The sequence below is a fragment of the Rhinolophus ferrumequinum genome, chromosome 16, assembly GCF_004115265.2.
Source record: "Rhinolophus ferrumequinum isolate MPI-CBG mRhiFer1 chromosome 16, mRhiFer1_v1.p, whole genome shotgun sequence".
Lineage (NCBI taxonomy): Eukaryota > Metazoa > Chordata > Mammalia > Chiroptera > Rhinolophidae > Rhinolophus > Rhinolophus ferrumequinum.
This window is the reverse complement of record NC_046299.1, coordinates 2,014,746-2,042,289: the sequence shown is the minus strand read 5'-3', so window position 1 is coordinate 2,042,289 and position 27,544 is coordinate 2,014,746. Positions and strand designations below refer to the sequence as shown.

The window sequence follows — 27,544 nt, the reverse complement described above, 5'->3', positions numbered from 1 at the left end:
GACTAGGAAGAGAGGCTTTTCTGAATAACTTGTACTGTGAGTTGAATCTTCACAGTGATTACTATAAGAAACTAAGTCAGCAACTACCGAAACACTGAGCACTGTACAATGAGCTGGTATGAATCAAACAGAGAAGAGAGTGATGTGCTGATGTAGAATTTGCCAGCAATTTCTGGGTGTGGGCCGGGATCGTGTCTCGTGAAGCAGAAGAATGGACACCCAGACCACGGAGACGCAGCCGTAAAGGAAGATAGTTTATTAAAGCAGGAGGAAAGGTTACAGCTCCCGAGCGGGAGGGGGTACCCGGAACTGGGAAGCCCAGTGACTAAGGCGAAAGGCTTTGGCTTTTATGTTTCTATTTCTCCCCGGGAGGGGAATAAGGAATGCTGGGACCCACCAGTAGGATGTTTACCAGATCCGCTCTGCCGTTTCAGCCTAGGGGAGACTTTTGAAATGTTCCGGTTGCTCCAGAGCATGATTAAGGTTTTTGCCCTGTAGGAGCAGGTTATCTTCAGGCTTGGAAGATATGGTCAGTTCAGTTTCTGCTCAGTCTACCAGGGAATTCCTAACTGCCTGATGTCACACTAACTAACCTGTCTCAATGCCACTGTGGAACGTGAGTGTGAGAAGGTCTACGGGAAGAGTGCCTGCATATGTGAGAAGTCAGGACCTCGCATTCGTGAGAAATGATTCGTGACAAAAACAAGAAAAAGCTTAGGAACAGAAGGACAACAGGAACTCAGGCACCGAGCTGAGACAGCCACGTGGAGAATTTAGAGCAGAACTGATCAGATGAGCCGATAGCCACCGGATCAGAAACATACAAGGTCAGAAATGATTTCGGAGTAAGATGCGAAAGGGTAAGTAACTGCGGAAAAGCACCAAAGCAGCTGAGAATCACACACAAGTTTCCTGCTGGGAATTCCACACAAACTACCCAAGGCCTGTCACCTGGGTCAGCTCCAGGAGCTGGCGGGAGATGGTGGGGCGGGGGAGGGGCACTCATGTGCAAAGGGGGCACACTTGTGCACGCATGGAGCTGCTTGTGTGATGAAGTCATCTGAAACGTGGGGCTGGGGCCCATCGGTGATCTGTGCTAAGTACTTCTCCCTGGGATCCTGCATCACTAAAAATACTATTTGCTTTTTATTTAACACTGAACTTTCGATGCTCTAGAATACAAAAATAGTGTCTTATTATTTTAAAAGCTTAGAGGGAAACTAGCCATATTATTAGAAAAAGAAGATATATGCAGCTATAGTCTGTTCAAATATCAAGAGGTGTGACTTTTCAAATTCACATTTCAATCTTTATTTACATAAGACTTAGAAATAGTGGGTGTAAATATTAAATCACCCAAGCCTCGGTGAAATTTTATTGAGAATAACTACAAATAAAGGGAAACTGATTTTTTAAAGTCGGTTTCTGAAATTTAGATGAAAAAGAATATCAAGCATTAACAAAAAAATGATATATTTACATATCAATATAGGTTTTCTGCTCATAGATTCATTTCCTCTGAAACATAACAGAGGCAAGCTTGGGGAATTACAAAGGAAGGAAAACCCTCATCAAATAGGTGCTGTTGTTCAAACAGAATATTAGCCAAAATGATCCAATCAGTTGCTTGAGCGAAATTTTTTTTCCCTTTACGCCATTCATGCCAGAACACAAGCTCCCAGGGCACGGAGAATCCATGCTCCACTCCCGGGGTTTGCTGCACAGATGGGGGTTTGAAAGGCACATTCCCCTGGCGTGGGATGAGAACGAGGATGGTACAGCATTAACGCAGGTGCCCAGAATGGGGTTCTATTTCTCCAGGTGACTTATCTCTGCTTGGCAGGGTCTGTCTGGCCATTGCATGAGTCAGCCTAAGCTCCGCAGTTCAAACTGCAGGGCCCTGATTTCCCGCTGTGCAAGAAGGACTCTGCCAGGGACCACACAGAACCAGCGGAAATGCTCCTGGAGGTGGAGACGCAGGCCTTCAGGGACTGACTCGGGCACAAAGGCTCCGTTTATACTTGTCTAATGACTTCAGATAATCAGAGGTTCACACGGGTGACAACTGCCACAGTTTCAGGTCTTGGTTTAAAACACACTCATTGCCTATCGTTGTGAAACACAGTAGCTTGCAACATGTCCGTTGAAGAGCTCTCTAATTTATGGACTCAATCTTTTGCTCATCAAAAACACAGCAATACATTTCTCTAAAAATCTTTAGGGGGTAATAGCAGAAATACACAGACGCGCGCGCGCACACACACACACACTCCTGGTTTCTGTGTTTGGAAATTAAACACAATTCTATTTTATTACAGTATTAAGATTCCAAATTTTAAATTTAAAAAACCCCAAGAATTACAGAGCTTATCAAAGATATATTAACTTGTTCTTAAATAAGCTCAAAATTAATAACAAAGGTATTATTATGCTAATGTGCACTCTAGGACGTTCTGCCGGATACAGGACCCTGAGACCGACTGGCAGAGTCAGACCTCCCTTTACTTTGAACTAGTGGTGTGACTGCTGCATCTCTCCTTCTGAAATGTGTGGTTTATGGGAAGTTTATGGAAACATGACAGAGAAACTTAAACAGAGACCAGAAAAAACAACGTGCATTCTATTTGGATGACGAAATGAGGGCAGGTCTTGTCTCCCAGATGCCCTGAAAAGATCTCTGCATCACACTATTCCATGGCCTGTTCCCTTCCCTGAGTCCTGCTTTTAGAAAGAATTTTAAATGTATTTTCCATTTCTATTTCCAACTTGAAGCTGGAAACAAATTAGTTTGCACCCCAGTAGAATACTAAGAAAAGCTTAAATCAATCTGCACCTTTTTATTTACATCCCTCATTCCTTAGAAACGTAATTGCCATTTTTATTAACTTTGTTTTATGGATCTAATATTTAAGAACAAGTCTATCTTTTATGTCACAGCAAGAAGGTTAATGCACTTACAGATTCTCCTGCAATACATCTCGGGCACGGCTGGGCCAGGCTCCTTCCACCGTTTGGAGGAATCTATTTAACAAATCACAGACGCAGATGTATCAGAACAATGGTTATTTACACTTTTTATTAAAATATTTAAATGGGTTCCCAGCTGGTGTGGCAGGAACAGGAACCTACCCCCACACGTGGTGGCCCCTGGCCAATGTCTGGCCTTGTTGCAGGGAGGTGGCCTCCAGGCGGCCAGGCCAGATTCTCAGAGACCCAGGACCCCAGGACGCTGGCCTTGCCTGGGGGGCAGCCCCGCTCTTGTACAGCTGCTTCGAAGCTTTTGCATGCCCGTTTCTGAAACAAACAAAATTTCACATGAGATGGCCTCATAAAGCACACAACACTCTAATTAAATTTGCTTTCTGAAAACTTTAGTGGCAAATACAGACCCTGTGGAACGGGGAAAGTTTATAGGACATCTGAGGAGATGACTTTAAACTTTATCTTCAGCAATAACCACCATCAATTACATTTAACCTGATTATTTCCTGCATTGTCTGATATTTACTTAGCTTTATAGATTTAAAATAGTCATTTTAACAAGTTTGGCCAAAACTCTTGTAATAAACTATTGTGATTGGTTTATTGATATTGAAAATGTACGAAACCTATAAATTTTGTTCAATATGCTTCAACACATTTTGCCCAGTGCTACATTACGTACTTTCTTAATGCAATAGGAATAATTCACATGTGAATAATTCTTTCTCTTACTGACACTTTAGAGCAAATTAATTTTATTTCAAAAGTTGCAAACACAGTTCACAACTGGATACCTTTGGGAAAGCTACCACTTGGTTTTTGCTTCCCTGAACTGAAGAAGATAAATTATCAAAACAATCCTCTAATGCTAAAGAAAACATTATTCACTCTCAAAGTTCCAGGACTCTGTGTATTCTGAGAGGTAACTCTGCTTTCACTGACAGAGGCAAGAGGACCTTTGCAAACAGCCACAGAGTCGGCCTTGCCAGTGCCAATGGTGGCCGGGTCCCTGAGCCAGCCCGCAGGCCCCGCTGCTGGACAGCTCCTGCCGCCGGCAAACACTTCTGTTAACACAGCGGCTTCCAACTCCTCTGGTCACTTGCAAACCATTGCTATGATTGTGCCACATTTGTTTATCTGTATTATTATTTATTTAATATTTTCTAAATTGACTTCTTTTTATTTAATGGATTTATTCAATATAGAAACATATCATCGGTGTAGACCATTAGTTTTACTATTCTCTAACGTACCTTAAAACACTTCAGGATTAAAATGAAAAATGTTGAATTCTGAGCCCCTTAAGCCACTAGAATAATTTCTTGGGCTAAGCGCTTGACCCCCAGGTAGCTAAGGACAAGCACAGGGCACAGCTGTCACCCACCTCTCTACAGTTCTTCCCAAACGACACGACATTACAGAAAGGGAAACCAGAAATTCTACACCTAACCACACCTTGGGTGAAACTTAAAGACAGAGACTGCCGAAATCTGAAAATAAGGCTAATAAAAATAGAAACGCCACCAAATTCAAGTGTGCCCCCCCCCACCCACCGACTCGGGCTCGGTGGAGAGTAAGGGCAGAAGGAAAAACTGTGATGGATGGAGGAGGGACACTAGCACAGGGGGTGAGAACGATTTACACGCCACCCTCAAGCCCTACCCCCTGCAAAGTCCACGACAAATATGAAAAAGCTATGAAAGGACCTGCGCAGACCAGAGCATGGACTCAGGGAAGGGATTTCAAAGTCCACACAATTTAAAGGACCAGCTACCATTTAAAGATGCAGGCTTCAAAACTCACGACTTCTGGGGGAAGAACAAGGCAATAGAGGAAGGGAGAAGCACTCTTTGGGAATTGGTTGGTGAAGATAAAAAGGAGGAAAAGAGGTAAAGTTTAGGGACCATAATACCAGAAGGGTTGCACATGCCGCTCCATTAGTCACCTAAACACACACACAAACAGCAACCTGAGCTCGGGGACTTGGCCCGACTAACAAAAGAGGTGCCATCACTCTAGCGATCTTTTGAAAAACACAAATACCATAAAAATTTCCTCCTGAAAACAATCATGAATCTAAAGAAAATGGTAGTTCAGTACTCTAAAAACATAATTAAATACGTTCAAACAAACATGAAGATATGAAAAATCACCTTGAATTAGAAATGTAAAATTAAAAGTAGAAGGGGACCAAAACAGAGAAAGGAAGGAAAAGTTGAATGAACTCAGGGAAGTAGTGAAAGGAAAAAACGAAATTATTTCAGAAACAGAGAAAAAATTATAAAGTGCCCAAGGAGTATAAATTCAAATAAAAATTAATAAAGGGCATTGAGGAAAGATAGAAATACAATGGAGAGAATGAAAATGACATTTAAAAAAAGAATTAAAGAGTAAGAAATAAAGCGGCGGGAGTAGAAGACAAAGGAGGAATAATGCTCATAAATCAGAGTTCCTGAAAGAGGAAAACAAAATAAAGGAGCAAAGCTAATATTTAAAACTATAATCCAAGAAAACTTTTCAGAAATAGAAAAAGGACTGGATCTTAAAATGAAAAGGTTCACAGGGTACCTGGGAAATCAACCCAGAATGATCAATGCTGAGACGTATCCTAACAAAACCATGAGATTTCAAAGGCAAAGATCAAATTCTCAAGGCCCCTGGCTGGGCACAAAGATCAGTGAATGTGCCAAGCAATGAGACTGGCATCAGACTTTGCAAAACCAACATGTAAGTAAGACAACAATGGAGCAACACTTTTAAACAACTCAATGAAAGAAAGAACGAACCAAGAATTTTAAATCCAGCAAGCTGCCTTTGTTATCAAGACTATCAAAACCAGTTTTTAACATACATGAATTTAGAGAATACGACACCCCTACACCCATCAGCCCTTCCTGCGCATTCTATGTGAGGATGAGCTTTATCTAACCAAGGGGTGACTGGGAAAATTCCAGCAAAAGGATTTTGATGAGCATTTATAGTTATTTAGATGCATATCTAAGACTAAAACGAAGGTGGGATTTGGCTGACAGACTAATGTACAAATATTATATACAAAGCAGAAATAATTCAACTAAAATATGGGAGATGAAGGGAGAGGGAAAGTAGAAAAAGTCTGATTAATATCTAGGCTATTATTGTATAGGTGTGTATTAAAGGATACCGGAAAAAACTGGTAAATCAGACAGTGAAGAGTAAAATAATAAAACAGGTTACTAAGGACATCAAAATAGGTTTAAATACAACATACAAATCTGTGTAAATCCAAAGTTAAAAAATCTCAATAAAAGAGAAAAGAAGACAGATTTCATAGAGAAAGAAATAGCAAATACAACAAAATATACATAATTATAAAATACTACGATAAAGAGTTGCAAACAAATTAGTCATGCCAATAAGTATTAATGGGCTTAAGTCATCTGTTAAAAGAAAGCGATTTTTAATTTGGCTCACAGAACAAGACCCAACTATATACTGTAAACAAGAGACATACCTAAAATGAAATCATTCTGAACATAAAAGTCATTTTTAAACATAAAAAGGATGGACAAAAGTACACCTGGAAAATGAAAAAAAAAGAACAGGAGTAGACCAAGCAGAAATCAAGCCCCAATGTGTTAAACACAACTGAGGACATATTTAATGCGAAAAGCCACAGTGCACAATGGAGATATGCTCATGAACACGTACGCACCAACTAACACAAGCATGATCTTCATGAAGCAAAGACGACAGGGGACCCAAGGAAACCCAGTTAGAAACACACTAATCTTAGGAGATTTACTACACTATTCTCAGTACAAGGCAGAGCAAGTATACACAAAATAAGGAGACAGACAATCTAGATGCTATCAATCAAGGTAGATCCTATGGCTGTATCTTGAACTCTAAACCCTGATGACAGCAAATACACATTCTTATCAAGAACCTGTGGCACAGTCACAACAACTGATCATACATTAGGTCACAAAGTAAACACCAACGTAAGGTAGAAACTACCTCCATAAGGTAAAAATACTGCAAACAATACCTTCTGATCACAATGCAGTAAAACTATACATTACTAACAAAAACAAAACACAGAAAGGCGCTTGCACCTGGGTATTTAAAACCCCCATCACTGACTCTTAGGTGAAAGAAGAAATACAAACTAAATACAGACTCTAAAACAAATAATTACAAGAAAACACTACATATCAGAATCTATGGAATCGTTTATTTAAAGCAGTAATCAGAGAAATAGTCATTATACTAACATTTTTATCAATAAAAATGAAAAAATAAAATTAACAAATCTCATCAGCTCATGAAAACTAGAAAAACAACAACACAGTAACCCAAAAGAAAACACAAGGAAGGAAATAATTGAGGGAATACCTGATTAATGAGGTAGCGGTTTTTCCATTGTAAAACAGATCTAATAAATCTAAACTGCAGGTGTGTTTGGGTGGTGGGAGGAATTAACAAAATAGACAATCCACTAGCTAAGCTGATCAAGAAAAAAGAGGTAAAAACACAAATGTAGAAAATAAGAAATGACGAAGAGGAAATAACCAGTGAAAACATACACTAATTGAATGGTCTCAGCAACTACATCACATGTGGGTTTGAGAGAGACTCGCACCCTCCACAACCCTCGTGTCTTCTCCACATGAAGCAACTGTCCCATTCCTGGCCCTTACTGAGTGTCCCTCTTCTTTAAATTTAACTGCATGCTCTCCTGCAGACCCTCGTTAAATTTAATTTGATTTCCATGTTGTATTCTAGCATATCAAAATATACTCAATCATTCTGCCTAATGCTGCAGTAACCATATCAATGCTGCAGTAATGATATCAATGCTGCAGTAATCACATTAATGCTGCAGTAACCATATTAATGCTGCAGTAACCATATTAATGCTGCAGTAACCATATCAATGCTGCAGTAACCATATCAATGCTGCAGTAATCACATCAATACTGCAGTAATCACACTAATGCTGCAGTAACCATAGTAATCATCTTCACGACTTGCAAATAATGCAGCCTCCTGCATCTTCACCTACGTCAGATGACAGTACTGGAGAAGAAAAGACCAAGGGCCTGGAGCTCTGGTCATTCGGGGTCTGCTCAATCTTTATACTGTAAAAAGAGGGTGAAAAGACATGGAGACAACCTCAGTGTCCTTCAACGGATGGCTGGACAAAGATGTGGTACGTACACACAATGGAATACGGCTCGGCCAGAAAAAAATGAAATGCTGCCATTGCAACAAAACAGATGGATCTTGAGACTATGATGCTAAGTGAAATACATGGATGGAAAAGGACAAGAACCGTATGGTTTCACTCCTATGTGGGATATAAAACAAAAAGCAACAAACAGAAAACAGAAACCAAACTCACAGACACAGACCACACTATGGTGGTTACCAAAGGGCAGGGGGAAGGACGGAGAGGGTAAAGGGGGTCAGACACATGGTGACGGAAGGAGACTAGACTTTGGGTGGTGAGCACATAAGAGCGTACACAGGTGTCATATTATAAAGTTGTACCCCTGCAATCTATATAATGCTATTAACCAATGTATCCCAATACATTCAATTTAAAACTCAGGTGTAATGTGTTAAAACTGGTTTACTCTCAACTTTCAATAATCTGCGCTAAAGGGAAAAGGTAGAAATACTACTTTATACCTACGTCTCCCATTTCCCCATCAGTGACACCAGTCGGCTAAAAGCAATCATCTTTTCCCTTGTTCTTTTGGAATAACGTCAGACCTGCCAACAAGGAAAGCACAGGGCATGGACGGACGAGTGAGAGGCAGACCTATACTGACGATGAAATCTGGACCCTCTGGGGCTCCATTCTGAACCAGTTCTGTGGGCTCACCGAACGTGTGGCACAGGAAGCTCAGCAGATTTGTGGTCATCCATGGTCCAGCCGGCATCCTTCAAGGGGCTCAGGTCGGGCCCCCACACCCCGTGTGGCAGGCGAAGGGGGACCATTCTGAGACCAAGGTGCTGGGTGATGGCTGGGCTCCTCCAGGGACGTGCTTACCGGCTTGGTGGCCCTCGGCCAGCTGAGTGGACTGAATGATTCATGTTCCTGCTATTTACTGCGGACACGGAGAGCTGACTGTACACAATATTGACCTGGACACTTACTTGGCAAACAGCCCAGTGCCGGGGGTAGTGGGACCCAAGCAAGTGAAGGCTGCAGAGGCACTTAACTCCAGGGTGCGTGCATGACGAGTCACTCTACAGCCTTCTGGAGGGGGTATCAGCCTTCCTAGAGGCAGACGAAGATTTGCCACCCGGCTACAAAGCCCCCCCACTGTAAAAACAAAATTAAAACCCTGCATGGACACAAAGACCCCATTTCTCCACAGTAACTGAAGATCAGTCCAACAGCAACCTCGCCGGAGAACAACTGCACGAGCAACACGACCAAGACACTTGATAAGATGCATAAACTAAAATACAAACTACGTCTCATGTTCCTCAGTGGTGGAACGGAGGTGGCAGGTCTGGGAAAGACACGCTGCCCTCAGTGCGGACGCCGATCACGCCTTTGTTGCCCGGGCCCTTCTCCTCTATTGGAAGTGAGGGGGCCCCAGTGAGCTTGAGGAGTGGGGCGGGGCGGCTGGGAGGGAGGGGCAGGTCGAAAGGCTTCAGGGCACCTATGAAATTCCAGGCCCACGAGGAAGACAGAAACCAGACGGGGACGCTGTCACCACACAGCTGGGCACACACTGGTGAGCCCGTGAACAGAGCAGGGAACGGGGCACAGAGAACACACAGGTCAGGTACCAGCACTGCGGGGCTGAACTCGGACACGTGGCCACCTCCAGAAACCCACCCTCCACTCCACTAGGGAAGAATGTGGAGAATAAAGAAAAAAAGACACCAACTTCCTTGCACACTTCGACAGAAAAGCACTGCATTCTCTTCAGTCAGCACAGCCAGAAAACGGCACGTTCTGAAAGATTAAACACCTTGAATTGAACACACGAGTATCTAACATATACGCTAATGTGTGAGTTAGGTACATGCACTATGTGTTGGAATACCAGTGTAAATCATTAGAATGCAGTAATGCAATCAACGGTGTCCACACACACACACACACACACACACACTTCATTTTGAGGATTTTTATTGACTAATGGCCTTTATTCTAAAGATCATGTGCATTATAAATGTGTCATGCTGGTTGCCGGAAACAGTTTGCCCAGGGAGGTTTTTCAGTTTAGTTTGGTTTAGTTTTCATTCCACCGAAGTAAAGAAAGTTTACTTTTGCTGCTGTGAATGGAGTAGCTGACGTGGACGTCCATCAGCCCTGGACGCAGAACCGTTACCGCTGACGAGCTCGATTGATAAGGCCCTTCGGACTGCCAGTTAGGGAGAGAGCAGGTTTCCATCAAGCAGAGTCCTCCTCGAGGACATTTTCATTTGGAAAATGACCTTGCACTTGAGAGGTTCGCTCTACAACAGTGAAATGTGGCACCGTGTCAACTAGAGAGGACAGAGTGAGGATTCCTGCTCTCCACTCCCATGTCACCAGGGCGAATGGGGCTCAAACCAAACGGATGGGAACTTGCGGTGCCAATCCAGCTTGGCAGAGAGAAGGCGATTTCTGAGGAGACGACCAAAAGCCCCTGGTCAGAAGTAAGAGTGCCAACTCAACTCTATGCGAGCTGGTTATCTGAAGGAAGACAGCAGGGAAGAGCAAAGAACAACCAGTCACTTCTAATCCACGTAAAAAGACATCAATGCACACACTAGTCTTACTGACTTTTTTTGAATTTACTGAATTTACGCTTGCAATATTTATCAAGAACACTATAAACCTAAGTCATGCTCCTGATTAAAATGAAGGACGCTGAGCAAAGCAGGCGTACACATTGTCTTACAACAGGGGGACCCTAACGAGCATCCCTTCCCATCCCAAAAACTAGTTGACAGTGTTTCCACATTTCTGTCATTTGATCCTCACAATAATTCTGTGACACGGGAAGAGTAGGGAATTTTATTTCTAGTTCATAGATGAGGAGATCGAAGTCCAAAAACCGAGGCTAACTTGCCTGACGTCCGATGATTTGAAATGAAAGACCTGGATCTTCAGTGTATTTTCAGTCTCAGACAAGACTGAGAAATACAACTAAAGAAGCACTAAAAATTAAACCATGTAGGAAAAAGATTTCTAAACTTAACATAAGTCTACAATAATTGAGGTAGTGTGTACAGGAATAAACACAGATCAACAGCACAGAACTGAGAATCAGAAGAAAATCCTCATTATTTATGGCTAACTGACTTGTCAAAGGTGCCAAGACAATTCCACCGAGAAAGAATGGTCTTCACAAAAAAATGGTGCAGCCACGACTCAGTATCCACATGCAAAAGGAGGGACTCAGGGCCCTACCACATATGACAGATGAAAATTAACTCAAAATGAATCAGAGATCTAAACGCAAGAGCTAAAGGCATAAAATTTTTAGAAAAGAACACAGGAGAAAATTTCTGTGATCTTGGGTTAGAGATTTCTTAGATATGACACCAAAAGCATGATCTGTGAAAGAAACAAATTGATAAATTAGACTTCATCCATATCTAACTTTTGGACTTCAAAAGACACCATTAAGAAAGTAAAAAGTCAAGCCACATCCTTGGAGAAAATACACATCACATATATGTTAAAGGATTTGTACCCAGAATATATAAAGAAGCCTTTCAATTTAACAAGACAAATAACGTAAGTTTTTAAATGGGCAAAGGATTTGAATAGTAATTTTTCCAGCTAAGATGCACAAAATGCCAATAAGCACATGAAAAGAGATTCAACATCATTAGTCCTTAGAAAAATGCAAATCAAAAACACAATGGGGAAAAAAACTAAAAAAAAAACAAAAACAAAAGAAAACCCACAATGGGATACCACTTCCCACCCACTAGAACGGTTACAACCAAAAAGAGACAATAGCAAGTGATGAGAAGGATGTGGAGAAACTGGAACCCTCATTCATTGCCAGTGGGAATGTAAAGGGTGCAGCTGCTGTGGGAACAGTCCGGAGATTCCTCAACCTGCCAAGCACAGTCACCCTACGGCCCAGCAATTCCACAATTAGGTAGCTACCCCAGAGAAATGAAAACATCTGTCCACGCAAACTTGGACGCGAATGTTCTCGGCTGCATTACTTATAAAGCCCAGAAGTGCTAACAACCCAAATGCCCATCAGCTGATAATTAGGTAAAGACAATGTGGTCTGTCCAGACAATGGAATACTGTTTAGCAAAATGAATAAGGCACCGATCTTCCACATGGATGTACCTCAAAACCTTATTATGCTAAGTGAAAGAAACCAGTCACAAGAGACCACATATGAACTATTTTGTGATTCCATCAATACCAAGTGTGGAGAACAGGCAAATTCAAAGAGACAGAAAGTCAACTGACAGTTGCTCAGGACGGCGGGAGAGAAAGCAGAGTAACCGCTAATGGGTGCCAGGATCTTTCCGAGGTGATGCAAATGTTGAGATTAGATTGTGGTCTTTACACGACTGTGAATGTACTGAAAAGACTGATCTGTGCACTCTAAAAGAGTCAACTTTAAGCTATGTAAACCATACACAAAGCTTCTTTTAACAGCAGGTGAAAGATTTTTTTAACAGTTCACCAAAAAAGATATGAGTGATGAATAAGCACATGAAAAGATGTTCTAAATCATGAGTCATTAGGAGACACCAGCTTCACATCTATTAGAATAGCTGTAATCAAACACAGACAGATGTGGATGTGGGCACACAGGAACCCTCGTAAGGAGCTGGCAGGGTGCACTCTGGAAAACAGTCGGGCAGTTTCTTAGAAAGTGAAACATAAATCTACCAGAGGGACTAGCCATTCCAGTCCTAGGTGTCTACCTAAGAGACATGAAAACGTGTCCACACAACGATCTACATGTAAATTTTCCTAATTTTCAGCACTATTCATAAGAGCCAAAAAGGAAAAGAAGGCCTAATGTTTATCAACTGATGACTGGGTAAACTGAATGTGGTCTACTCATAGACCAGAATATTAGTTAGCAATTAACAGGAACAAGCTACTGACAGATCTTCTTCATGGACGAACCTGAAAAATATGCCTTAAAAAAGAAAGAAAATGTTGCAGTATGTGACAACATGGATGGGCTTTGAGGACATTAGGCTGAGAGAAATAAGCTAGACACAGAAAGACACATACTGCAGGATCCCACTTACAGGAGGTATCTAAAATAGTTAAACGCATAAAATCAAAGGTTGGTTACCAGGCGCTATGGGAGGGGAATGGAGTCAGTAATCAACAGGCATAAAGTTTCAGGTAAGTAAGGTAAACAAGCTCTAGAAACCCCCCGTCTAACATTGTACCTACAGCCAACATTAGTGTACTGCACATGTGACATTTGTGAAGAGGATAGATTTCAAGTGAAATAAAATATTTCACTTATAATAAAATAAAATAAACTTTAGAAAAAAAGTCTCAGTAAACTTAAAAGGATTCAAGTCATACAAAGTATGTTCTCTGACCATGGTGGAATTAAATTAGGAAGCAATAAAAGAGCTCTAGAAAACTCCAATAGTTGGAAACTAAGTAACACACTTGTAAATGAGAAATGCATCAAAGAAGAGATCAAATGGAAAATTATAAAGCATTTTGAATTGGAAAAAAATGAAAACAAAACATACCTAAAATTGCACTAAAGAAAAACTTAGGGGGAGATGTATACACTGAATGCCGACAACAGAAAACAGGAAAGGTATCCACCCAATGAACTCAGCTTCCAACCTTAAATACCCAGAAATAAAAGAACTGAACCAAATGTAAGAAGAAAAGAAATAATAAAGATCTGGGTGAAAGTTAATGACACAGTAAGTAGAAAAGCAATATAAAAACATCAACAAAACTTAGAAAGACATTCCATGTTCACAGAAGACTTAATATTGTTCAGATGGAAATCAAATCAATCTATAGATTCAATACAATCCCTACCAAAATTCCAGCTGCCTTCTTTGCAGAAATTGACAAGGGACCCTAAAATTCGTATGGAAATTAAAGGGCCCAGAACAACAACAACAAAGAACAAAATTGGAGGACTCTCATTTCCAGGTTTAAAAACTTACCAGAAACTATAGTAATCAAGACCAGTACTGACATAAGGATATAGACGTATAGATCAACAGAATAGAATTGAGAATCCAGAAAAAACACCCTCACATTTACAGTGTATTCGTTTTCAACAAAGGGGCCAAGGTAAGTAAGAAGGGGCGAAAAGAAGAGCCTTTTCAACAAAAAGTGCTTTGAACAATTTACTACTATATGCAAAATAATGAGATTGGAACCTTACCTGACACCATACAAAAAACTAACTTGAAATGGAACATAGATCTAAATGCAAGAGCTAAAACGATGACTTTTAGAAGGAAATAGGGGTACAGAATGGGTAAAAAAATACACAAATCATACATCTGATAAGGGACTTATATTTAGAATACATAACAAATTATTATAACTCAACAATAAAAAGACAAAAACCCCATTTAAAAAATGGGCAAAGGCTCTGATGGACATTTCTCCAAAAAAGATACACAAATGGCCAAGAAGTACATTAAAAGATCCTCAATGTCTTAAGTTATCAAGAAAATGCAAATCAAAACCACAAAGAGGTAACACATAGGATGTCTATAACTTTAAAAACAGATAACAAGTTTTGGTGAGGATATAAAGAAACCGGAAGCCTCAGACACTGCTGATGGGAATATGAAATGGTGCCGTCCCTTTGGAAAACAATCTAGCAGTTCCTGACATGTTTAAAGATAGTTACAGTTACCACACTGACCCAGAAATTCTACAACTGGTATATACCCGAGAGAAAGAAAAACATGTCCATACAAAAATTGGGACATAAATGTTCATAAAAGCATTATTTATAAGGGCCAAAAAGTCAAGTTGTAAACAAGTGTACTTTGTTATACCCCAACAATAGCATTAAAAATAAATAAAAAGAAACAGAGACAATAAGCAAAAAATCCTAATAACAGCCAATGAATTAATGCATCCTTCTATTTTATTTTTAAAGGTCACTGACTAAGTATGGAAAGTAATAACAACAGAGGAAATGGCTGCTTAGCCTCGGGATCAAAAGCTCGGAAAAGGATCCCCAATCAGCTCAGATGGAACCCAAACGGTACCGAGTGGACCGTGAGCCCAGGCATCTCAGGTGTGCTCAGAGCCTGTGCTCTTTCAGGAGAATCTTAGCGGAGAGGAAAGACTGAGTGGGCAAGACTTGCACGTGTTCCTGGAAGACAGTTTCTTTCTGAAACATGTGGTGTGGTGAGCGGCGTGGGCAGGGGGACTGGAAGAGCCAGCACGGGATGCCCCATGTCACAGGGTCAACCTGACTGAGGACTTCACGTTTCTTCTTCCAGAGCTCAGAACGCTGCTTGGTATACAACAGGTGTTCAAAAAACATCTGCCCGAGGGAAACAATAAACACCACTGGTACCTAACGGCTACACGGGTTACCACATTAGCTAACTTCCCACAGTCAGAGTTACAGAGAGGTGCCAGATGCCGGCGCGGCACGAGCCCCACTTGCGAAGCTAGCAAAGATGGGTCCCGGCTGCTGCAGTTCCTAAACCTCCACTGGTGGTTACAGCTCACGAGGTGTAGAGCCACGGGTGTGCGTGGGGCGGGCAGAGGGGAGGAAAACTTGGGACAAGAACTTGAACACTTTATTGACCTCAATCTGGATTATTAGATCAAAGACTAGGACACAATACAATATAAACAAGAACTTTATCAAATTAGGAGGCCACACACACCATGGCAATAAGACACCCAACTCACTCTTCACTGCTCAAAGTATTGCAACCTGAAGCCGGGCACTTCATTTCAGCAATTTCAACCTGAAAGATCATTCGAAGTTTCTTCCAGAAGTCTTTCCTGTTCCTTCTGATCAATAATGACCCCTGGTTGCCCGTCTGTGACAGCCTGTGCCATCACACTTTCCATCATTTTATGGCCAACTTAGGACTTTATTGCAAAGCCTCCTGTTTCAGTTCCACAAGCCTCACAGTGGAAGCTGTAGGGCCCTGTGGTTAAGGGGCCAGGGTCTGCAGGCAGATGGCAGGGCTTCAGACCTAGTTCCTCCACTTACTAGCTGGGTAACCTTAGGCCAGCTGATTAACCTCTCTGTGCCTCAGTTTCCTCATTCACAATAACAGGTTGCTATGAAATTCAGATCATCCAGCTGGTAACCGCTCAACGACAAGCAGGATGCACCACGTCTCTGCTAAGCCTCTCAAAGGCCTGGCACTCAGCACGGCCTAACTGCAATGCCTCGCTTTCCCCGCCACAGCCCCACACCAACCTTCTCTCAATAAAAGCACCACTATCCACCCAGGTGCTCAAGTCTCAAGGCTGGGAGTCATGCTGGGTGGCTCCCCGTACACCACCTTCCACATCCACTCCATCAGCAAGACGTGTTAGTTCTTCCTCCAAACTAGAGAACTGAGTCTGTCTACTTTTACCATCTCACCGTTGTCCTCTGTCCAAGCTTCCGTCACCTCTTGTGATCTATATACTCCTTGCCCACCCCCCACCCCACCCCACCTCCGCCTTCACTCTGACCACCATCCCTTTCATTTCCACAGAGCTGCTCTTAAAATGTCAGTGTGATCCTGTCACTTTACTATTTCCTTCCCACTGTATGGAATGTGAGCACTGTACTGATGAGCCAGCACTGACCACGCAGAAAAGGACAAGACTCAGGGGTAGTCGCAGGGCTGAGACAGAAGGAACTGGGTCCCTGGATGTCTTCGACCTGTATTAGGGTCCCTATGCTCCACCGCCCCAGACCGCTCACTTCCATACTGTTATGTAGCAGAGAATCAAACTTCCACCTTGTTTGAGCCAATGTAGTTTGAAGTGTCTCTGCTACAGAAGCTAAACCTAGTAACATGGTCCCTGAGTAGGGTACAGCTGTGACAGTGGCTTCGTGGTCAGGCAGTGGGTGGCGAGGAAACAATGGTGCAGGGAGAATGCTAGTCACTCGCTGTGCTGTGCAAAACACGTAAAAACAACGTAGCCTGCATTAACTCGCAGACAGATCCTGTGCTCATGCAGCCTGTAGGTACGGAAGAAGCAAACAGAAAAGTCAGATGCTGGAAATGCTGGCTGCTCTTGGCGAGGACCCAAGATATAAACGAGGTGGAGGAGGAACCAGCAATTTGCAGACAGAGGCGGAAGACAGCGGAGCTGCCCAGAGGCTCTGCCTTCCCGCTCCAGCCCCCCTGGTCTTACGGTTCCCTAAAGGGCGAAGCGCTTTCCTACCTCCTTACACTGTTTTCCCTTCCAGCCTCTCCCAGGCCTGATTACCCACCCGCCCTGTCTATCACCTCTTATCCTGTTGACTCCGGTCAAAGCACTCAACCCAAGCCCGACCGACAGACGTCTGCGTAACTAGTACCCCTACCACCCCCAGCCCAGCGCCTGCACGTGTTGACGGGACTCAGAAAGAACAGCGTGCAGACAGTGGGGCACCACTTGGACTAGACACCGAGTCACAGGCCTCGCAGGGAGCCCCGCGCACCTCTGAGGGACCCCGCTGTCCAATCCCCGGGAGGGTGCGGGTCTGGCGGCGCCCGGGTCACGCACCTCTGCGCAGGCGCGACCAGAGGAAAGGCCACGCCCACCCGGGGCCCCCACAGGTGAGCCGGGGCGGCTGCCGCCCGGCCTCCTCCTAGACTGGGCCGCCGGGAGACGCGAAGCCCACTGTGGGCCCGCCCAAGAACACCGCCTTCCCGCTGCTAACGCCCAGACCCCGGGGGACTTACCGCGTCCCCGGGAACCGGCAGCTCCTCCGGCTTCCGCCGTCGCCACCGGCCCAGCGCCACAGTGTCCATTTGGCCCACAGGCCAGAGTCCGCGGACTTCTCATCTACACCCTTGGCCGACCGCCCCGTCCACGCCGCCGCGTCCACGCCCCCTTCCCTCACGTGTCCCGGGGAAGCCAATGAGAGACCGGGACAGGGCGCCGCAAGAACGCGTTTGAGTCTTATCCGGCGAGTGCCGCAGGCAGGAGTAGCGGAGACCAGAGTTCTCTGGACATAATGACGCGTCTGTCCCCAGGTCTTTATTTCGCAAAGAGGGCCGGCCTGTCATTTCTTCGATCACTGAGTTGGCCCAGACGCACCGAAGAACCTACTCTTTAAGGGTCCCGCCATGCTTCGACCACAGACCTTGGATCTGCTGGACGAGCGCCCGCCTCCTCGCTCTTGTGATTGGTCAGTGAGCCCCGTCTGCTGTCGTCTTCCTGTGACTGGTTGGCTAATAGATGGCACAGAGAGCCAATCAGTATGGGCGAAGCCGCAGGGTCTCTGGGAATTGTAGTCCCAGGGAGGCGGCCTCACTTCCGGGAGGGAGGAACGTGGGACGGCTACGCGGCGGCACAGTTATCTCAACCCGGGCTTTGCCTTCTGCGCTATAGCTTCCGGTCCGAAGGCCCTGGGGCCGCCCCACTTCTCTGCAGACTGAATGAAGGCTGAACTGCCGGGGTCCTCGGGCTGTGCAGAAGAGGAAACCTAGGCCTCGCCGCCCACGCCCTCGGAGGCAGGGTTCCATCTATGCGTCTCCTGAGCAGGGGCTCTACGCCCTGTCCTCCGCAAACCGCGGGCTCGGGCCCAACTCCACTGCGTTCGGCTACTCAGGGCCAGGAGTGTATTCATTCACACCAGACCAGGCTGGAAGGTGCTCAGGCCCTGCGGGCCCCTGCACCCCGTCACACTCCCCACCGCCGAACTTCCGCCCGCAGCAAAGTGCCCAGCCCCGGGACCCATTTTGATTACTTAAAATTGGTCTAAACCCCTCCTTTGCTTTGGCTAGCGGGGGACGGGTGACCTAGTTTGGGTCAGTGGGAAATAAATGAGGTCTGCTAAGGCCTGGACTCTGGGGAAGATTTTCCTTCCTGTTTACAAAGGGACTATTTGGGTGGGCACTTGCGTTCCTCCCTGGGGTTGTTGCCAGTGTAAGCTTCCTGGAGCTGCTGCAGCCTTCCTGTCACTGTGAGGGTGGCTGGTGGGAAATCTAGTGGAAAACAGGAAAGCACCCAGACCCAGACAACAGGAGCTTCTGAACCAACGAACAGCCAGCTGCCTACCCGTCTCCAGAATCCTTATGTCTCTCTCCAGCTGCTGTGAGTTTACCGTTGCGCCACGGTTGAAGGCTCCGTTATTACAAAGCCCGGTTCTTAACCTGGTGAAATGTGTGAAGAAGCCCGCTCACCTGGGCTACTTGCTACATGATGTTCGGCAAATTAAGTAGCTAATCTTCCTTAGTTTTTTCATTTATAGAAGCTAATGACTCGGTATCATGAGGATTAAATGATGCGTTTACATATAAAATACTTTGAACAATGCCTGACACAAATTAAGTATTCAAAAAGTGGTTTATTACTACTAGTAGTACTCCTAGGACTAATACTCCCACAACTAGTTCACATTGCTGTATCAAAAACCCTTGGGGGGTCTTCAAGTTACAAGATGAATAAGTTCTGGGCGTGTAATTGTCAACCAATACTAAATTGATGCCAATTCAACGCCAACAGGAATCCCTGATTTGGGGGGCTATGAAGAAGGAAATTATTCAGTGCAAACAGCTCAAAGACCTCTCCAGAAGTTGGGAAATGCTTTCCCCAAGCCACAGGGGAGCTGATGTAGAGAGAAGTCCCCACCACTGGTCCACGATTGGTCTGTCCTTATGAAAATGAGGGCTCCAATTTCTCACAATTTGGTCCAGAAAACTATTCTTATTGGTTAGTGAATATGATGGAGCTATAGCTGCTCAGCTCTGATTGGATGGGGGAATCTCAGTCCTATTGGTTGAGATCCAGTTCCAGGAATTCCTTTATAAGGGCTGGCTCAAGAGGGCAGGAACATAGTTCATACAGGGACTTAGTACAGGCTCCTCCCCGAAGTGCAATTTGAGTGAGAGGGCCCTGTTGAGAAAGGCTGCTAGGACCTACTTTTCAGTTGGAAACCAGTTAGCCACCAGGAGCCCTTCTTAGTAGGTATCAGCTTTCTCAGGGTCCACATAACATACAGTATGGTGATTATAGTTAATACTGTGTTGTGTGCATGAAAGCTGCTAAGAGTAGATTTTTTAAGTGCTCACTGTGCATGCACACAAATGTAACTCTGAGGGGGTAGTATACATAACTGTGATACACGTCCAGCAGGGTCTGGAAAAACACCCTATAATCAAACATATTTCTGCTGCAAAAATGTGTGAATGTTCACAAATAGTCACCCTAAGTGAGATATAAAGGCTATAACTGCTCATATTCGTTCAAATGAGTTTGCTCCAAACTTAGGGATAACCTAAGTTTTAAAATTTTTGTATTGCAGGCTTGAAAATACGATACTATTATGCACTGTACTGTTACCTCTGCTGGAGGTAACCACTGGGTAATGGGGCTGGAGGGGGCGAAGCTTAGCCCCTGGCCTAGTAACAGACGCTCTCCTCGATAAACTACAAAGGCTCCCCCGAATTCTCTTCTCAAGTAGGCCCTGACTCGGGGTTTCCATGTTCATCTCTGCACTGGCCCGTTTTAGCAAGAATCCTGCTAAGTCAGCTTAGCTAGAACCCCCCACCCTCGCTATCTGCTGGGCTTCCTCCCCCTCCAGCATCCCCCAGGAGATGTCTCATCACCCCGGCCAGCCTTCAGCAAGAGTCCTGTTAGGTCAGTTAGCCAGAATCCCCCCTCACCTCTGAGGTTTGCTCTTAGTGATTTTCCACCACTGCCCCCCACCCCACCTCGCCGTGCTCCTTGGCTTGTCCCACTTGTCCTGGGATTCAGAGTTGAGCCCCACCTCTCCCCCCACTCCAAAGCCCATTACAGGGGTCTCTACTTTTGTGATAGTCCCCGAACAAAGTCAGCCTTACCATTTTTTAATAAGTATCCTGAATACCTTTTTCTTTAACATTGCATACAGCAATTGGTATATTTAGAAGGATGCAGTGTAGCTTAGCACACTGTTTACCGGACGCCCGTCATTTGGGTACCACCCACAACGTGTACACTAAACCTCTCCTACTATTCAGTATATTTATTTAAATTCTTACTGTCTAAAATTTTAAAACCTTTAAAACTAATGTATAGCATCTATGAAATGAGAGTTTAAAGTGCTCGTTATTTTAATATCGTGTTTCCCCGAAAATAAGCCCTAGCATGATTTTTCAGGATGACATCCCTTGAACATAAGCCCTAATGCGTCTTTCGGAGCAAAACTTAATATAAGACCCGGTTTTATTTTTGGGGAAACATGATTTATTAAAATAAATACATTAACTATTAGAAGAAAACATAGGGAAAGCTTCATGACATTGGATTCTAGCATAAGATACCAAAAACACAGTCAACAAAAGAAAAGATAGATAAATTGGACTATTTGAAAATTAAAGACTTTTGTGCATCACAGGACACTATCAACACAGTGGAAAGGCAACACACGAAGTGGAGTAAATATTTGCAAATAATATATCTATCTGATAAGGCGTTAATATCCAGGATACATAAAGACCACCTACAACTCAAAAACAAATAAACAACATGGGTGAAAAATACACAAAAGACTGGAATAGACATTTCACCAAAGGTGATACACAAATAACCAATAAGCACATGAAAAGATGCTCAACATCACTAATCATTAGGGAAATACAAATCAAAACCACATACCCATTAAAAAAAAAAAAAACAAGTGTTGGCGAGAATGTGGAGAAATTGGAACCCTTGCACATTGCTGGTGAGAATGTAAAATGGTGCAGCCACTTAAAAACTGGCATTTCCTCAAAATATTAAAATTACCTTGATTCCACAATTCCGCTTCTGAGCATGTACACAAAATAACTGTAAGCAGAGATTCAAACACCCAGTTTTATAGCAGCATCGGTGGAAGCAACCCAAGTGTCCATCGATGGATCCAGTGCTCCGGGGTACTCATCACTAGGTGGTGCCTCTCACTTGCTGATTGGTGTTCTGTCCCCCGGACAGAGCCAGGCCTGCAGTCACCACTCAGGACATAACTGCCCACGGATGGCAGAGACTTGACTAGCCAATTTTGCACCTGGATTTAATTTGATCCTCACAGCAATGCTGCCGGTTACCTTCGTGTTCAGGTAGAGAAACAGGCTCAGAGATGCTGCCTGTCCTGCCCAGGGCTGGCAAAGGATGAAGTGGCACAGCTGGATTCAGAACAGTGTCCACTTCTACCTTCTGCCGCCCAACAGCCCTGGGCTCCTGTGAGCGCTTCTTATTAAGCTGCAGTCTTCATGTAAATGGTGAGTTTGATAAAATAAGCAAACAAACAAGCTCTAGCACCACCATTTGCCCTAAGGGCCTTAATTTGACAGGACAAGTCTCCAGGGGCCTGCTGGAGAGTGCAGGGCCCCCCAAGGGCCTTAATTTTAAGGGGCAAGTTTGGAGAGAGCAGGGCCTGGAGCGGCTTTCCCAGGTGAGCCTCTGTCATACATGGGCACCAGTGGTCTTTATTCTGAACACCACCTTTGCATTTGAAATGACAAGGGCTTTGTCCTCCTAAGAATCTGTGTTCCCAGCACCCAGCAGACGTGAGGCCCAGAGAGGGCAAGGCTAGTGAATGGCTGAGTTTAGCCGTTAGCTGTGTGGCTTCTGCTCCAGCCATGGCACCTTCAAGGGAGGTGCCCCCACCCACACCCCCGTCTGGTCTGGGCTGTGGTCAGCTGAAGACCTGTGTAACATCCCTGGGATGTTAAGGAGAACCCAAACAATGCGAATGCACAAGCTGCCACCGGGGCACCTGTCGTCTTTGTAATTACATCTTACATTTCTGTGTTCAGATCAAAACGTGACTGAAGCATGGCCGGTCAGGACTGTCTCCAGGGCCCACACCTGGTCCTCAGCTGTGTGTTGTACAGGTAGCTGGCATGGTCTGCTCACTGGGGACAGGTTGCTCTACCCCAGGAGGGTCAGGATCCCAAGGATGTCCCCCAAGTCAGCACATGTACGTTTTGCTGAGGGTCATGGTTTTGTCCCAATGTCATCTTCACTCAGGTGCTTTATTTTTTTATGACGAGACTCGGTATAAGATTTTTCTAAATGTAATCCTTATACTGATCTAGGCATACTTCATTAAGGCAAAAAATAAAATAACCCCCTGCTTTTGAACTTTCAAAATATCTCTACATGGAGAACTTTGTGATCTCAGCCAGTGCCCTGTATTATTTACTGACCTTGTAAATATGCTCTTCAGGGATGACCAAAAATAGATAATTATTTACCATTGAAAGACTTTATGACCAGTGCAAATGAGAGATTTACAGGATTCTGGGTACTGTGCCCTGACCCACCCCCAATGTAACTAAACACTGGCTATGTCCGGAAGGCAGGGATCTGAGAGCCCATCGTGTTGCGTTTTCTTCCTAGGTGCTATAGATCAATAAAAATATTAGTAACTGCAAATGTGCCTTCTAAAGCCCATAGCTTTAGCTTAGGACAGAAAGCATTAACTGTATCCCATTTTAACTTATCCCTGCTTCTAATGTCTTGGTAATGTTTGTTAAATGCCAGACACCAGTGCACTTTCTGTGCTGCGCCATGTTTCAACAACAGATTGAAATTTTAGCATGTTTTATATTTCATCCTAAAATTTTTTATTAGCAAGTGTATGAAGTCACATCGGTTATGTTTGATAATCCATTTTTGGCATGTATTTTCACATAAGTTATAGGGTGTTTTGCCTCTCAGCTCTCACAACATAGTACAGATAAACCCCAGCACGTGGAAATATGACTGATGCCACATCAGTGTGTGGTTGGAAATAATAAGGATTATAAATGACTCACTAGGTATAGAAAATAAGGGGAGAAGACTTATTGGGGGGAAGCAAAAAAGCTTGCTCTCTTTATGCACAGCTGAAAGAAGGCACCGTGAAAGATATATTACTATTCACCTTTTTTATTTCTAAGGGGGTTTTTATTAACCCCTTTTTATCAATCAAAATAAATTGATTGCCAGTGAATGCAATATTTTCTGACTATTTGAAATTATAAAACAAAACCAAAGGCACGCAAACTCACATACTACATCTTCTGGTAAATAAGAGACAAACCCCCCTCCAATGAGATTGTTAAATAGTGTTAAAGATTTTCTGGCCATTCCTTAGAACAGGATGTTTCATTTAAAGACAGTAATAGACAGGCCTTGGGACGTGTCTGGAATTCGGCTTTCTCCTGCTGTGCTATTGAGCAGGTATTCCAGAACGCTGCTCTTTAATCTTTATGTCCCGTCATAAAAGGACATGTTTCTGTAGGGTAAATACAGCAATGGCCAATAACTCGTTTCTGGGTAAGGAACGATATAACCTGATCCACGGGAGGGAAAACCGGGTGGCCAGGAACCCACTGACAGTGCACCCTGAAGAGGCGTCCAGTCACGCTAGCTGTGATACGGAATCTACAGAAATGAGAAAATACACAACAGGAATAAAACCCAGCAGTTTAGAAGGTGAGGCCATGAGGGGCTTCCCACGAGGGGCTATGGCCGAAGGCCTCCCTGGAACCGGGAGCTCTTTGGTTTCCCTCTCAGCCCTCAGGGCAGCTGCACCCGGCAGGGCTGGCCTGGCCTGGCCTGTCTGCAGTCTGCCAGACGGGGCTCAGCACCGCTCTGGCCCTTGGGTCCCTGGCATCAAGCGTCACCCATTTCAGGGTCCGTACGTCTGTCTCTTCCCCATTGTATCACCTGTTATTCATTTCTTAGTTCAACAGATGTGAGCTGAAAATAAAATATATATCACAGTTAGAAAGTCTAAGGTGATACTGGCATCAAAATTTTTAAAGGAGATATTTCTTCTGATTAAAATGAAGTGGACGTGTGTCCTAGGAACGAGCGGATAGTAGACACTAACTTAAACTTGGGCTAATAACGGAGTCACGGCAAGTTTGGGGTTTGAGGAGAGGACAGGAGGTTTCAACCTTAGCTTCTCTATCATGAGAACGTGAACTACGGCCCCTTTATTTTACATACTTCTTACAGAGCAACACGGCGTTTAAACATCAGCGGTTTGCTTTTCTCCTTCCTTTTTTGTTTCGTTCTAGAGGAAGGAAATTAAAATCAGCAATCATTCCACAGAAGAATCATCCCAGCCATTGAAATCTGAGGTGGGCAGGGCCGTTTGCAGACCCTCTGAATGGGGAACCCTTTCAGAGTTTGAAGCAAATGCAAACGGGTCACATGGCCCGGGGTTATTTTATTGTCACCACCTTCCTGAAGTGCCCCCCCCCCCCCCCGCCTCACTGGGAGCAGCTGCTGACCCCTGGGCACGGAGGCCCCATGACTGACCACGTGGGGTGCTGCTGGCATCACACAGCTTCCGTTCTGCTCCCTGGACTAGGCCTGGACATGGCCACCGTGGGACCAGCATCACACAGCCCAGGCCATATGGCTCTGGAAGAGGCTCAAGAATACAGATTTCAGATGATTGAAAGAAACAACATTCAGTGTTCCTTTGTCCTGCACCCGGGGGACATGCCACCGTCATGTTTTTAGAGGACACAGAGAACAGGAAAGGAGCCGTTGTGGCACTTTTGAGGCACTGTGGCAAACATAGGGAGACTATGGTGGTCACAATCTAACTGAAGTTAAACCGAATAGCTCCAGGCTGGGATGGCACCTGCTCAGTGGGAGAAAACTGGCGACCAACTCTGTCCTTTGGCCATAGCTTGGACCCCAGAACTTAGCTCTGTCTCTAAGGGGCGTGTGTGCACACTCAGTGTTCCCACACCTCTGTTCCCTGACTCCCTTCCACAGAGAAGGGCCAGGTCTGCTTGTGGTGCCCGCTGGACACTCCAGACGTCCACTCTGTGAGGTGTCATCTCTATGCCAAAGCAGCCTGTGAGAGAGTGCCAAGGTCAGCAGGACAGAAGGCCCTTGAGCTCACACGAGGCAGTGTGTGTGGGGGGCCCGTGTCCGGAATGGACCTTGTTGAGATGTGAGCTCTTGGAGCCACACAGCCTGAAGTAGCTTGCCTGGTGACAAGTTCTTCGCTCTCTGAGTTTTATAAGCAATCGTGTTTGTGACACCAAGGCAAACTCATCTGGGTCCTTAATTTCTCAAATTTGAAAACAAGAATTCCAAATAAGAGCAGAAAATTTACTCCAGGTGTACTTGGAGAATAAATACACACGGGCATACACACCATGGTGTTTTCCTGTAAAACATCTGACAAGATACCGTGCAGCTGCATATAAACACACACAATGATTGCGAATGATAATCACCCCAAATCTGCATCTGGGTGATCACATGGGGAACTGGCCCTTTGGGTCAATAAGGATTGCACCCTTATTGACCCCACCCCTCCCGTGCCAGCATGCTTGCATGTACATGGTACAGACTTGGTAAATTGTACAGGGTCTCGAATACACAGCCGACTGAAATGGAAAGGGAAGGAGAAGGTGTGAAGTGTTGGCAGGTCAAGGGGAAGCACACGTTTTTGGTGGCTCAGCAGAGCATCCAGAGACACATCATCAGTTTGTGCAGATTCTGAATTGTGGTCTCTTTAGGTTGAATACAGAAAAGCGCTCAACAAAGGACGCCCCTTCCCAGCTTGAAGAGGTGGCTGATGCCACCTACAGCCGGGAAACTGGCACTGCAGCCCTCACCTGTCACCCTGTGGTCCTCAGTGAGGAATTCGCAGAGAGGAAATGAGAATTCATGTAGGATGGAAAATGGGCAGTCAACTCTCAAGATGAATCTTTTCCTGATCAATCATCAACAATTAAAAACATGTTTAAAAATTATTTTGATGAGAGTTTTTGGAAATTGCACTACTGGACTGAGATTTGTGAACTGCATTTCTTACATTTCCTCTAGAGAGTACCTTATGGGATGTGGTCACATCTTTTTTCCCCTGTGCAGACAACTGCAAAACATTCAACCCAACACTTATCCAGATAGTGTTATCTTCTTAAAGGAAACTGGGTTACTGTGCAAACGTCAGATAACACACTTCTGAAATGAAATGGAAGGTATTTTTATTGGCAGAGCCAAGATGAAGTATGACTTGAAACCCGTTTTACAAATAAACTTGAGCATAAATTGTCCATTCACTGCTTTGAGATCTTTTTTCACGTTTGAGGAGCTGTCAGAGGTCCTTCATAAACATGAGTCTTATTTAGTTTACTGGGTATGTAATTCTTCTTTCCTTTGAAAATCATGATTTTTCAAGCAAGTATAGCAAAACTACAACCCATAAACATCTAGCTATGACAGTATAAACCACCTTTACAGCCCGCATGTACGGAGAGTTCTCCCAGTAAAAGCACTTCCTGGTAAGGAACACAACACAGAAGCTTGGCTGACTTGTGCCGGCCCAAGTTCCGGCTCCTACAGCTGACAGAGGAGCCCTCACAGCCTTCCCATTTCCCTAGCCTGTGTCCTCCTCTCTATCAGGGTGACAGCTGGGGCATCCCAACTGTCAGGCTGGCCCTTGGACTAAGAAGGAGGGCT

General features: G+C 44.4%; 1 protein-coding gene across 3 annotated transcripts in view; it reads right to left on the bottom strand.

Moving 5' to 3' along the window:
* C16H10orf143 (chromosome 16 C10orf143 homolog) overlaps positions 1-18,048 on the bottom strand; it is a 50,153-nt gene extending 32,105 nt beyond the window's left edge. The window contains exons 1-3 of one of the 3 annotated variants that reach the window (XM_033130518.1): positions 17,836-18,048; positions 3,130-3,294; positions 2,959-3,021 (exon numbers count right to left, since the gene is read on the bottom strand). In XM_033130518.1, the coding sequence (XP_032986409.1) occupies positions 2,959-3,021; positions 3,130-3,294; positions 17,836-17,904 (297 nt within the window). In that variant the 5' untranslated portion in view covers positions 17,905-18,048. The remainder of the gene's footprint in view (positions 1-2,958; positions 3,022-3,129; positions 3,295-17,835) is intronic. The other 2 variants (XM_033130520.1, XM_033130519.1) reach the window with 2 other exon arrangements.
* Positions 18,049-27,544: the final 9,496 nt, after the last annotated feature.